Consider the following 15,345-nt stretch of genomic DNA (forward strand, 5'->3'; position numbering starts at 1 on the left):
ATTAGATAAAATTAGACATTTCTTTTAAATTGTAAAGAGTCACTAGACTAGAAAAAACTTTCAATGTTATTTCTAAATAACTTATTTATGGGGCCGGCCCCGTGGCTTAGCAGTTAAGTGCTCATGCTCCGCTGCTGGCGGCCCAGGTTCGGATCCCGGGTGCACGCCGACGCACTGCTTCTCTGGCCATGCTGAGGCTGCGTCCCACATACAGCAACTAGAAGGATGTGCAGCTATGACATACAACTATCTACTGGGGCTTTGGGGGAAAAAAAATAAATAAATAAAATTTAAAAAATAATAAATAAATATTTATTTATTTATAATAATAAATAATAATTTATTATTAAATAATATTATTAAATAATAAATAAATAATAATATTTATTTATAATAAATAAAGGAATAATAATAATATAATAAATAAAGGAATGGAGAATATATACGTAAAACAACTCGCACTTAGTAAGTGCACACAGGTAAATGGTAGCTATTGTTTCTCAAGTTTTCATTGCTTATTTTCCTTACCAATTATAGATCTTTTGACATTCAAATGTGGTGACCACAATTCAGGAAAAGAAAAATCAAATATATGGATCAAATGTATTTATGGGTGTACCAAAAGCAAAGCAGAGCGTTTTAGATTAGGTTCTTCCTAAACCCATGAAAGGTGAACTCCTTAGAAAAGTGTGTAGCGCATAGCAAGTGCTCAATAAGTGTTATATGTTTAGTATTGTATTATCATTGTCATTTCATTAACAAGTTTAAGCTTTCTCTGTGTATATTCTTTCTTTCGAGCTATTCAAAATGCTTATATTCCCTGCATGTCACTTAAATTTCTAAGCTTGAAACTTGGTACCTGGGGCTTGAGCTAAGGGATGATAACTAAGACATTGTCAGGGATAGGAAAGAACTACTTTAGCATTGATTGTATGGAATTCTGTACAAATCAAAACCCAAAAAGGCCTGGAATTCTGCTCAGAAGTTTATGTTCTCTAATCATTATATTATTTCATGCTGAATCCTCAACCTTTTACTCTTATGTTTTCCAATTGCATAATTGTAAATTAATTTTAAAAGATAAAATATAGGTATCAATTAGCGTTAAGATTGGTTTTGTGTGTCAGAGACCCAGAGGTGAAGACCCTTAAGTAAAAGCATTGTATTTCTCTCTAATAAAAATTTTGGAAGTAGACAATTTAGGGATGGTACGGCAGCTCAGTGATTCTCAGCAACTCCAGCTCCGTCTTCAGCATTGCTTTGAATTCTTAGTGTTTAAGTGCCTCATGGTGCACCATGGCTGCATGAGCTGCAAATATCATACCCTCAATCCAGCTAATAGGAAGGAAGAAGGAACAAAGATGGTGAGCCCCTTCCTTTTAAAGACACCTCCCAGAAACTGTTCTAGACATCTCATCTTATATGCCACTCACCAGAACTTAGGCACACGGCCACACCTCGCTAAAGAGGCTGGACATTTTAGTCTGTATTCTGGGTGGCCTTATGCCCAGCTAAGATTTAGAGATTTTATTGTTCTGAAAGAAGAGGAGACCAGGTATTGGGGAGAGGTAGGGCTATCTGTGACATTTGGGTTTCACCAGCGCTTGTATAATTCTTTTCTCTTATGTCTTCTTTTTACTTCTTTTCTTTTCTAAATAGATCCCATGCGTGGCCCAAGAAAACTGGAAGTGGTAGAAGTCAAATCCCGGCAAATTACTATCCGCTGGGAGCCATTTGGATACAACGTGACTCGTTGCCATAGTTATAATCTTACAGTCCACTACTGTTACCAAGTTGGAGGACAGGAACAAGTGCGAGAAGAAGTAAGCTGGGATACAGATAATTCACACCCTCAACACACCATCACTAACCTCTCACCATATACCAATGTTAGCGTGAAACTCATCCTCATGAATCCCGAGGGACGGAAGGAAAGTCAAGAACTCATAGTACAGACAGATGAAGATCGTGAGTACCTTCAAGTGATATGTTTATGGGAAATATATATTCTTTCAGAAGACAGCTTTTGTTTCTTGTAAATTGAGATCTTTATAATGAAAATGGAAGAAACCTATTTACTGTGTTGAATGATACAAATGTGTCTCTGTGCTTCTGTGTACTTAAGCATTGATTAAAAAAGGTAGAGGGAAGAAAGACGTAGAAGTTTATTTTAATTCTTTATGAGTCGTATAGTTACTTTTCTATATCTAATAATTCTGTATTGCTCTAAATACCTCTTTGTTCAAGTTTTATTATCAGGTTGGACTGAAAAGTTGTTGTTTGGGGTATTACGTTATTTATATGAAATGCTTACTTAAATATATTTAAATGGCATTCTGAAACATTTTTCAAAGTTCAGATGAAAATTCAGCACAGAATAGAGGCTGCCCTTGCTTTTTAGCGCAGTGCTGGGAAACGACCTCATTAGGGTAGCTGTCATGAAATAGTTCATACTTTCCCATAGGAACAGTGTTGTAATTGGATGTTACCTTAATAAACAAGGATTTAACAAATAAACCTGCATGTTATCAGCAACTCATCAAAAAAGCAAATACTCAATTGCAATATACCTCTAAAATAATTTAAAATAGTAAAATTATACTTGAATCCCATAGCATGGATATAAATGTGCTTTTACTCTGATTATACAGGGGACTCTCCTATATAATTATGTGTTCATATAGCACAGAAAATACAGTGGTAATGTTTCATATATTTGACCTAAAATTCATTTGCTAGGAATCAGAATAAGTGGCAAAGACCTTGGGAAGCCCATTAAATGAATACACTTACTTATTCCTGGGAAAATAGGTGTTTAACTTTTTGTTTCTTCATGCAGCTGATTATGCTCTTTGACCATTGATTATAACATGAATTAAATGTTTATAATCACACGTTATTGTTCCATTTAAAGATCTAACAAATAGCTAAAGGAATCCTGAGAAAAAAGAACAAAGCTGGAGGTATCACACTCCCTGATTTCAAAATATACTACAAAGCTATAGTAACCGAAACAGCATGGTACTGGCACAAAAACAGACACACAGATCAATGGAATAGAATCGAAAGCCCAGAAATAAACCCACACATCTATGGACAGCTAATCTTTGACAAAGGAGCCAAGAACATACAATGGGGAAAAGAAAGTCTCTTCAACAAATGGTGTTGGGAAAACTGGATAGCCACATGCAAAAAAATGAAAGTAGACCCTTACCTTATACCATGCACAAAAATTAACTCCAAATGGATTAAAGACTTGAATGTAAGACCTGAAACTATGAAACTTCTAGAAGAAAACATAGGCAGTACGCTCTTCCACATCGGTCTTAGCAACATCTTTTCAAACACCACATCTGACCGGGCAAGAGAAACAATAGAAAAAATAAACAAATGGGACTACATCAAACTAAAAAGCTTCTGCACAGCAAAGGAAACCATCAACAAAACGAAAAGACAACCTAACAATTGGGAGAAGATATTTGCAAACCATACATCTGATAAGGGCTTAATCTCCAAAATATATAAAGAACTCATGCATCTCAACAACAAAAAAACTACCAACCCAATTAAAAAATGGGCAAAAGACCTGAACAGACATTTCTCCAAAGAAGATATACAGATGGCCAACAGACACATGAAAAGATGTTCAAAATCACTATCAGGGAAATGCAAATCAAAACTACAGTGAGATATCACCTCACGCCCGTCAGAATGGCTATAATTAACAAGACAGGAAACAATATGTGTTGGAGAGGATGTGGAGAAAAGGGAACTCTCATACACTGCTGGTGGGAGTGCAAACTGGTGCAGCCACTATGGAAAACAGTATGGAGATTCCTCAAAAAATCAAGGATAGAACTACCATATGATCCAGCTATTCCACTGTTGGGTATTTATCCAAAGAACTTGAAAACACCAATTTGCAAAGGTACATGCACCCCTGTGTTCATTGCAGCGTTATGCACAATAGCCAAGACTTGGAAGCAACCTAAGTGCCCATCAAGGGACGAATGGATAAAGAAGCTGTGGTATATATACACAATGGAATACTACTCAGCCATAAGAAACGATGAAATCCAGGCATTTGTGACAACATGGATGGACATTGAGGGTATAATGCAAAGTGAAATAAGTCAGAGGGAGAAGGTCAAATACCGTATGATTTCCTTCATTAAGTAGTAGATAATAACAACAATAAACAAACACATAGGGACAGAGATTGGATTGGTGGTTACCAGAGGGGAAGGGGGGAGGGAGGAGGGTGAAAGGGATACTTCGGTACATGTGTGTGGTGATGGGTTGTAATTAGTATTTTGGTGGTGAACATGATGTAGTCCATGCAGAAATAGAAGTACAATGATGTACACCTGAAATTTTTACAATGTTATAAACCAATGTTACTGCAATAAACAAAAAATTAAAAAAAAAAATAAAGATCTAACAAGGTATTTTTGAGTGTTTATTACCTGTGCAACACCATGCATATTGCTATAGAAGAAAAACATGGAAACAGCCAGAGTAAATGAGGAGCTCACCTCACATCCTTCTCTTTTGGTTTTTGTAGCCCCTCAAGTCCTGCCTTCGCTGGTTGCTCTCAAATAGTTGTTCTATTACAGTTACTTTTGTAAGGAGTATTAGTTTGATACAGGTCACTCAGTCAAGGCTGAGGCTGGAAGCCCTATTTCTGTTTCTTCCAGCTCTTTTTCGTCTCCCAGAAAAGAGGAAAGAAGGTGTCGGTGTTGTCAACAGGTCATCTCTAGACCCTTCCTCCCCTGCATTTCTATATTTAATTTGGTCCTAACTCCTGTTGTTTCTACATCCAAAATGTTAGATTGTTCTTTCCTCTCAACTTCCAAGGCCTGTGTTCAGATCCTCATTATTTTATGCTGAAATTTCTGTAATGGTTTCTAAGTTTTTTTGTGGTTCCAGCTTTTCCCGTTCTAATGCCCCCCTACTCTATCACTAAACTAATCTTTAAAATACATTTGCATCATGTCACTCTCTCCACAAGAGCCTTCAGTGATTCTCTTTATCTAAGTCTTGACTTTCAAGGTCTTCTTTCTTCTTGGCTCATACTCTAGAAGTAATAACTTATCCTCCACTGCAGCTCATCCTGCAAAGATGTCACCTCAGAGTCAGTCCTGTATGCCACATGCCTTATATCCAGGCTCTTCCTCATTGTATGCCCTCCTCTCCCACCTGGCTGCCTTTCAATTCCATCTCCTCCGCTACCCTCCAAAGTTCTCCTCAAGTTTCATGTTCTTTATAAAGATGTCTCCAAATCTTCCAGCCCATATTACTCTCACCTTTCTGAAATTATTTGCACTTGATAAGATCCTTAAATCTCTAAGCCTCAATTTCCTCACCTGAGAAATGAGAATAACAATCCTCAGGCATATTAGTGTTAGAAGAAATTTGCATCAAAAGCTATTTGTAGCTGCCAGAAAGGGAACTTTTATAACTGGTTATTATTATTATTGTCGTAACAATTCAGAGCAACTCCTTGTGACCCTTCCTTGTTCTCTCATTATGTTATATTTATATTTGTTTCTCTTAACCATAAAGTACTTGAGAGAAGAAGCTGTTTTTCTTCTGTAGCAATATGCATGATATTGAGTAGGTAATAAACACTCAAAAATATTTTATTAGTCTTTAAATAAAACAATAAATTTGTTGACAATCATTTAATTCCTGTTTTAATCAACAGTAGTGTTTTAATCAATGGTAGAGGGAGATAAATGCAGTTATTTTTAGAGATGAGCGGGTAGATGCATCTTGCTGAAGCATGACCCCACTCAGCACCTTTGGATTTCAACTTGAGAACTGACATGAGCTAGGAATTCTGTTGAGTTCTGTCAAAATGTGAGATCAGAATAACTTATATTTTTGTTTGTTTAAGTTATCTTGCTAGTCCCTGAACTTGAGGCATACATTACTTCCAAATAAAAATCCATCGTTTTCATAGCACACTGGCATCTAGTTAATTAAAAAACTTGTATTTAAAATTATATTTCCTAACAACAACAACAAAAATTACTTCAAAAAAGATAGAGAAAAGAAAGAAATAGAATAGTTGTCAAACAATACTGAGTTTGAAGAGGAAAAAGAATGATGAGTCACTTTATCTACCATTAACAAAGACTACAATTCATTGAAAATTGTGCATTTTATTGTAGTATACATTTTTTATTAAAATATTGTTGATTTCATGAGAAAGTGCATGGAAAAAAATTATCTTTTTATTACTGTTAAGAGTATCACAAAGCAGCATAGGGCTCTATTCCATAAACTTAGATATTAAGGCTGTATATCCCACATCCTGAATTCCTAGGACTTCCAAAAACAGGTATTAGGGCTAAGTTCCTGTGAGGTACTGTCTTCCCTACTTTAATTAGCTCTTCTGGTATTTTATTTCAATTCACTTTATCTCTTTCTGACCTAAAACAATTTTTTTCAATGTTTCTATTTTTCTTATTTTTTAAATTAATTTATGTATTTTTATATTGAAATACAGTTGACATAAAATATTATGTTAGTTTCAGGTATACAACATAGTGATTTGATATTTATATACATTATGTTAAGTCTAGTCACCATCCGTCACCATACAAAGTATTAGAGTATTATTGACTATATACCCTAGGCTGTACATTACATCCCCGTGACTTATTTATTTTATAACTGCAAGTTTGTACTTCTTAATCCCCTTCATCTATTTCACCCCATTCTCCTCTGGTGACTCCCAGTTTGCTCTCTGTATCTATGAGTCTGTTTCTGTTTTGTTTGTTTATTAGTTTTATTTTTTAGATTCTACATGTAAGTGGAATCATATGGTGTTTGTCTTTCTCTGTCTGACTTATTTCACTTAGCATAATACCCTCTAGGTCCATCCATGTTTTCCCAAATGGCAAGAGTTCATTCTTTTTTATGGCTGAGTAGTATTCTATTATACATATATATCACATCTTGTTTATCCATTCATCCCTCAATGGGCACTTAGGTTGCTTCCGTGTCTAGCTATTGTGAATAATGCTACAATGAACATAGAGGTGCATATATCTTCTCGAATTATTGTATTTGTTTTCTTCAAGAAAATACCCAGAAGTTGAATTGCTGGGTGGTATGGTGGTTCTATTTGTAATTTTTTGAGGAAACTCTGTACTGTTTTCCATAGTGGCCGCACCAGTTTACATTCCCACCAGCAGTGCACAAGGGTTCTCTTTTCTCCACATCCTTGCCAACACTTGTTATTTGTTGTCTTTTTTGATGACAGCCATTCTGACAGGCATGAGGTGATATCTCATTGTGGTTTTGATTTGCATTTCTCTGATAATTAGTGATATTGAGCATCTTTTTTTTTTTTTTTGTGAGGAAGATCAGCCCTGAGATAGCATCCATGCTAATCCTCCTCTTTTTGCTGAGGAACACCAGCTCTGAGCTAACATCTATTGCCAATCCTCCTCCTTTTTTTTTTCCCCAAAGCCCCCCAGTAGATAGTTGTATGTCATGTTGGACATCCCTCTAGTTGCTGTATGTGGGACGCGGCCTCAGCATGGCCGGAGAAGCGGTGCGTCGGTGTGCGCCTGGGATCCGAAACTGGGCAGCCAGTAGCGGAGCGTGCGCACTTAACCGCGAAGCCACGGGGCCGGCCCCTGAGCATCTTTTCATGTGTCTGTTGGCCATCTGTATGTCTTCTTTGGAAAAATGTCTGTTCATGTCCTCTGCCCATTTTAAGTCAGATTATTTGTTTTTTTGATATTGAGTTGATTTCTGTATTAACCCCTCATCAGATACAACATTTGCAAATATCTTCTTCCATTCAGTCGGTTCCTTTTCATTTTGTTGTTGGTTTCCTTGGCTGTGCAAAAGCTTGTTAGTTTGATGTAGTCCCATTTGTTTATTTTTGTTTTTGTTGCCCTTGCCTGTGGAGACAGATCCAAAAAAATATTGCTAAGACTTGGGCTGGCCCTGTGGCTTAGCGGTTAAGTGCGCGCGTTCTGCTGCTGGCAGCCTGGGTTCGGATCCCAGGCGCGCACCGATGCATCGCTTCTCCGGCCATGCTGAGGCCACGTCCCACATACAGCAACTAGAAGGATGTGCAGCTATGACATACAACTATCTACTGGGGCTTTGGGGTAAAAAATAAATTAAAAAGAAAAATAAATAAATAAAAATATTGCTAAGACTGATGTCAAAGAGTTTACTGCCTATGTTTTCTTCTAAGAGTTTTATGGTTTCAGATCTTACATTTAAGTCTTTAATCCATTTTGAGTTTATTACCTAAAAATAATTATATGAATCTCATTTAGGTTTAGCTGTTAACATTTCCATAACACCATCAATTACAAAGTCTCCAGTACATTTTAGTAAATTAACCTCTTAAAATGACCCGTGATTAACATAATTTTGACTATCTCCCATTTTATTTTACTCTCATTTATACTAATTGAATGAAATCAAAGGTTTGTTTTTTTCTGTTTTAACCTTCTTTTCATCTGCACAGAGATTAATGAATATTTTCTATTTAAGAAATATCATTGCAAAATAATAGAGCCACTCATCATAGTTATCTTGATGCTGTGAGAAAATTGATGATGATGTCATAAACACTTTCAAGGTAATGAGGAAGAGACTTACACCTTTCTCTGGTGTGGCCCATTTCAGTTCAACTTCTGATTATGATGAACGTTTTAGTCTCAGAGCCTGGAACCCAAATTTTCTTAGAACTCATCAGTGTCATAACTTCTTCAATACCTTGTTTTTCTTTGCGTCGATGTAGTTTCACATCAATTCCTTGAACCTAAGACAAACAATTATTTTCATATTTATATATTATTTAGAGTTTAGACAATAGAGATCAACTTAATCTAACTTCCTCATTTTAGAAATGATTCAACTGAGACCCAAGGAGGTTCAGTGAATTACTCAAATTGCACAGTTTAATTGCTGGAAAGTCTTAAATCAGAACCCAGGCCTCCCTTCTGAATCAGTAATTTTTTTTCCTGCTAAACAATACTTAGCTCTATTTAGAATAACTATAAATGTCCTACATCTACCTATAAGTTGTCCCTCAACTAAAAAAATGTGTACTACTTATGAGTCCTTTTGAAATTCTCATCAGTCTTTCCAACCTGGGAGATCTTACCAACCTTTAAAGGACTACTCATATCATCCCACAATCTAAAACATTTCTCCAACTCCTTTTTTTAAACTTGATTGACATATGTTTATTTGATCATGAATTGATGAACATTTGTGTTGTTTCTTCTTTTTGGCTATTATGAATAATGCTGATATTAATTTTCATATACAAGTTTTTGAGGGACATATGTTTTCAGTTCTCCTAGCTATGTACCTAGGAGTGGAATTGCTAGGTCATATGGTAAATTTATCTATGTTTAACCGTTTGCAGAACTGCTAGACTGTTTTCAAAGTAGCTGGATGATTTTACATTCCCTTCAACAGTGTATGAGGGTTCCAATTTCTCCACATTCTCTGCAATACTTGCTATTATATGTCTTTGGATTCTTGTCGTCCTAGTGGGTATGAAGTGGTATCTCATTGTGGTTTTGATTTGCATTTTTCTGCTGGCTAATGTTGTTGAACATCTTTTCATGTGCTTATTGACCATCTGTATATCTTTTCTGGAGAAGATTTATACAGATCCTTTACCCATTTTTAATTGGATTATTTGTTTTCTTATTGGGTTTTAATAGTTCTTTATGTATTTTAGATATAAGTCTCTTGCCAGATAAATGATTTGCAAAAACTTTCTTCCGTTCTGTGTGTTGTCTTTTCACTTTCTTGATAGTGGCCTTTGAAGCACTAAAGCTTTTCATTTTGATGTTGAGTTTATTTATGTTGTCTTTTGTTGCTTTTGCTTTTGGTGTCATATCTAAGAAACTATTGCCTAATACAAGGTCATGAAGATTTACACCTGTTTATTCTAAGAGTTTTGTGGGTTTAACTCTTAGATTTAGCTCTTTAATCTGTTCTGATATAATTTTTATATATGGTGTGAGGTAGGAATCCGACTTCATTCTTTTGCATGTGGATATCCAGTTGTCCCAATCTTTGCTGAAAAGATTATTGTCTCCCCATTGAATTTTCCTGGCACCCTTGATGCAAATCAATTGACTGCAAATGTGTAGGTTTATTTCTATACTCTCAACTCTATTCCAGTGATCTGTGTGTCTGTCCTCATGCCAACACCACACTGTCTTGATACAGTAGCTTTGTATTAAGTTTTGAAATCGAGAAGTGTGAGTCCTCTCTGACCACTTTTTGATTACTTACACCATCACCAAAAAATTTGATCATGCCCCCCCAAATATATGTATAAGTACTGCAGATATACTAGTTTATGAATAGAGTAGACACACTAATACACCAAATTGTCTATAATATAAAGCATAGTCAAAAACTGAATTTAAATGAAGACAAGATAAATAATATTTTTAAAATAATATTAAATGTTTTATAGAATATTGGCAAGTAAATTTCCATCTTCCCTTATGTCAATTAGAGTTTCTTGCAAACTGATCAAAAGGTGTTGTGTATTATAGGATTTTAAAAAATGGCATCAAACTTTCCCAAATCTTTTACATTATTAATAAATAAAATAATTTTTTTAAAAATATATTATTTCATCTACCTCACATCTTTTTGAAATACCTATTTTATGTGTATTTTTAATAATATATTAAATATCAGTACAGTAGTTCATATATATTCTTCTTTGACATGCTTTTGTCACTTAATATTATGGTTATAAAATTCATCCACAATAATGTATATAGCTGTCATTTATTTTCAATCTTTTTTGTATTTTATTGTGTGAATATAAAACAATTTATTAAACCATTTAGTTTGTCTCCAATTTATTATTTTTATTTAAGAAATGCTGCTATGTTGACATGTCAGTATATGCCTCCTGGTACATTTGTGCGAGAATATTACTAGGATATATACCTGGAGGTGAGATTATTGGGTCATATGATACATGCCTCTTTAACTTTGGAAAATAATTCGCAAAGTGGCTATACCAGTTTACATTCCCACAAGCAATGTGTGGGAATTCTCATTGCTCTAATCTTTATTTATTTTTGAAGAATGAAAAAATTTGTTTAAAAGATGCTTACTGAGCTTTGTCCAGTTGATTCAAACTTTAAAGAAAAAGTAATAAAATTCTTTTCTTTATAAGAACAGTGTAGCCAAAATGGTTTTAAATTTCAGATTTTTAAAAGAAAATTGAGTGTATCTATGGACTGTTAAAATCTTGTGCCTCAATAAAGAGTTAAAAACCTATCAAATCTAGAAAAATCTAATTTAGGGGGGAGTCTATTACTCAAACATTTATCGATTTTTTTTTCCCCTTCTAGTGCCAGGCGCTGTTCCTACTGAATCCATACAAGGAAGTACCTTCGAAGAGAAGATATTTCTTCAGTGGCGAGAACCCATTCAAACATATGGTGTCATCACTTTATATGAGGTAGTATACACATTTGTTAGTAATTTAATTTTACTTTCTTTGATATCTAGACTAGTATTAAAAAATGCATAATTGCATGCCTTTTAAGAAGTTTAATGCCTTCAATAGTTGTAATGGTTACTGAATAGAAGCAAAAAAATTAAAACTGAGTTTTTGAATTATGTATAATTTCAGGATGTATACTTATAATGATTTGAATGTTTCCAGATTATATGTTATTATATGTAAAGACACAACATAATATTTTAAAAATCACCTTTCTTAAAAACAATAAGTATTTTGCAGTGTACATTGATTAGGAGGCAATCACAGAATCCAATTCTTGCTAGCTATAAAATATTTTACTGCTGAATTATAAACACTGATTATCCAATTAGCAAAGTCAATAGGTATTGTCGCAAGAATAACAATAGAATAATGTCTTTTGGATTCTTAGTATTAGCAAAACATCCTTTAGACTTCTGTGACATAGTTTTTCTACTGAGGCATATTAAATGGTTGAATGATAGATGGCAGAGAAGAATTTGATGAATTGTTCAAGGAAAAAAATAATAGCAATAACGGGGTGACAGTCATCATCACATCTGTGTGAACATCATTTCACTATGCCTATTGTCATAGAAACAAGCAGGTGCATTTTTTTAAAACTAGCATTTATATGAATGCAAATTCAACAAAATTATAAGTTGTTAGGTTTCTAAAAATCGCAGCAGTTCGTCCTGTGGAAGCTCTGCTTGAACACCTTTCAGAGCTACTGACAAAAGCCTGAGCAGATTAGCTGTCAGATGATAATCACTGTAAACCCCTTCTCTGACCCAGCTAGCCTCACATTTATGTTTCCTTATACCTTTTGAAAATTGGTATTGAAATGCAAAAAAAAAAAGATTGTTTTTAATTGAAAGCCTAACAAAGTAAGAGAAAAGATGAAAGAAGAAATTTGATTTTCACGTTGTTATTGATGCTGCTTGTTGGCTGCTTCATTGTAAAAGAATCGAGTGTTATAAAAATCCATGGCTCAGCTTTTATAGAACTAAGTTTTATAATGAAATCAAACAAGTTTGTATTTTTTTCTCTGTAATCAGAGTCTTTTAGATTATAATAACTATACTTTAATTAATATTTTGGCCCCATAACCATTTTCCAGTCTCAGTTTTGGAGATTCTTACCTAAGAATAACAGAATATTTTGCTAGAAAGGATACAGTCTTTGAAATCAATGTTAAGTTCCCAGAAATAGGTCCACCTGTCCTAAAAGCCACATATTGATATCTCGACAGACAGAAAATAATAGCCAGATTCTTTCTTTCTGATCCCACTGAACATTTATTTTTGGGTAATAAGTAACTTTAATGTGAAAACAATAGGAATAATAATTCAAAAGAAGAACTCATTAATCTCTCCGGCTTCAGCAGCCAGGATCTCCCAGTTGAACACTGATCTAAATGGTACTGCAATGGGGATGCGTCAGTGTGTCATCAATCAGGGTTTTAAAAATCAGATATAGGTAAGCAGAGCAGGTTGGTTCATTTTTTTAGGTACTAGAGAGAAAATGTCAAATGTGTGAATCAGGCTTAAGTGATTAAATATAAGTTTTTTGGGGGCCAGCCCAGTGGTGTAGTGGTTAAGTTCACATGCTCTGCTTTGGTGGCCCAGGGTTCCCAGGTTCAGATTCCAGGCACGGACCTATATACCACTCATCAATCCATGCTGTGGTGGCATCCCACGTACAAAAAATAAAGGAAGATTGGCACGGATGTTAGCTCAGCGACTATCTTCCTCACCAAAAAAATATATATATGTGTATATATATAGGTTTTCTGACCGCCAAATCTTTCTTTCTCTTTTCCCCATGTTTTCCAGAAGTAGGAAGGAGGGAGTTCTGGGTTCCTCCAGGTAGGGATCTCAGGAGGGAGCTCTTCTTTAGCTGAGACTCACTGCCTGCTGTGATTCGCCCAGCTTGTGCCAGAGTCTGTGATAGACATAGCTTCTTCCTGGACCTGAGGACGGATGTTGAACCAGACTTGGCCCCTCTCTGGAGAACCCCAGTCTCCTGGGGCAGACATCATGCTAAGAAAATAGAACAGTTGCCCAAAAGGAAGCAGGAACCTTAAGAACAGTATATTCTTTCATAGAAACATATATAACTATAGGTAAAATCTAGAAGGGGAGGTAAATTTTCATAGTTGGAAAAAAGCTTAGTAATAAGTGATACAGGTGTTCTTTAGTGTGGGGAGCATACTGGAAAGCTTTTTTTGTGTGTATGAGGAAGATCAGCCCTGAGCTAACATCCATGCCAATCCTCTTCTTTTTGCTGAGGAAGACTGGCCCTGAGCTAACATCTATTGCCAATCTTCCTCTTTTTTTTTTTTTCTCCTCTTTTTTCTCCCCAAAGCCCCAGTAAATAGTTGTATGTCATAGTTGCACATCCTTCTAGTTGCTCTATGTGGGATGCCGCCTCAGCATGGCCCAACAAGTGGTGTGTCGGTGCGCGCCTGGGATCCGAACCCAGGCTGCCAGTACCGGAGTGTGCACACTTAACCGCTAAGCCACGGGGCTGGCCCCTGGAAAGCTTTTGAAGGAAAGAAGGAAAAACAGATTGAATGGTGTAGATGCTGTAAATGAATATGCCATGGGTTCAGGTATATTCTCAAGTTCTCTCTTTACTTCTTGTGAAAGATATACCAAACGATTAATGATTGGAAAATGCTGACATCATTTTTGCCAGGAGCTATGACAATTTACAACCTTAAAGCACTCTTCTGGTCTTATTCTTTGCCCTACGTTCCCCTAGCGTCCATCTTCAGCCTTCTCAAACTAGCCTTTCCTTTCTGTTCCCCTACCTTCGTTCCAGCTCCAGCCTTCCATGTACCCTACCTCCCTATCAGCCATTTCATTGTATCAGAGTCATCTTCCTAAAACCTGGGACTATAATTACACCCTTCCTCAACAGCTACCAACATTTTGTGTTATCAAATTATAAATGTAATATTGCTCTCTGAAAGAATATTTTCAGTACAGAAATATTCAAAATAAAATATTTTTGCTTCCCAATTTCACTTTTCAGATACAATTACTGTTAACAACTAGATGCATGTCCTTCCAAATTTTACAGTAAAGGTAGAAATTATAGGGTAAGTTCATTTATGAATATAGATGGATAAAATTTGATAAATCTTAGAAAATCGAGCATTTTATTATAAGAATAATATGCCATATAAGACCCCCACCTCACATCATACAAAAATAAATACCAAATAGATTCATGATCTAAACACAAAAATTAAACTATAAGAACACTATAAGAAAAATAAGGAAGACATTTTTGTAATATATCTTTCTAAGCTTGACCCAGAAGTCATTTTTTAAAAGATTGACAGATTTGGTTATATAAGAATTTAAACTTCTGAATGATGAAAGATACCACAAAGTCTACACACAAACAGAGGACTTGGGGAAATGATTGTCAACATTTATAGCAGTCACGAGCTGGTGGCTGTAATATACAGAGCATTGATATGGATTAATAAGAAATAGATAAAACACTCCATTAGAAAAAATGGACAAAGAATAAGAGGAGGCAACTTATAGAAAAAAAATCCAAATGGCATGCAAGCATATGAAAAGATACCTACTCCCCCTTGCTAATAATTAAGAAAGCAATAAAGCAAGTGCTACAGAAAGTTTAAGTTGGTATGGTAAGCAGTGATGTGGGGAAATGTGTGCATGTATAGACTGTTAGTGGGAAAATACATTTGCAACTTCTTATGTAGGTAATTTGAGAGTATCTATCAAAATTTAAACATTGCATATCAAACCTATTTCTAGAAGTTTATCAGTCAGTAATACTCCCAAATA

The 15,345-nt window shown here is 35.2% G+C and overlaps 1 protein-coding gene across 3 annotated transcripts in view; it reads left to right on the plus strand.

Moving 5' to 3' along the window:
- PTPRM (protein tyrosine phosphatase receptor type M) overlaps positions 1-15,345 on the plus strand; it is a 779,193-nt gene that overhangs the window by 462,940 nt on the left and 300,908 nt on the right. For all 3 annotated transcript variants that reach the window (XM_058556689.1, XM_058556687.1, XM_058556688.1), the window contains exons 8-9: positions 1,660-1,968; positions 11,382-11,491. In XM_058556689.1, the coding sequence (XP_058412672.1) occupies positions 1,660-1,968; positions 11,382-11,491 (419 nt within the window). The remainder of the gene's footprint in view (positions 1-1,659; positions 1,969-11,381; positions 11,492-15,345) is intronic.

This window comes from Diceros bicornis, chromosome 16, assembly GCF_020826845.1.
Source record: "Diceros bicornis minor isolate mBicDic1 chromosome 16, mDicBic1.mat.cur, whole genome shotgun sequence".
Classification (NCBI taxonomy): Eukaryota; Metazoa; Chordata; class Mammalia; order Perissodactyla; family Rhinocerotidae; genus Diceros; species Diceros bicornis.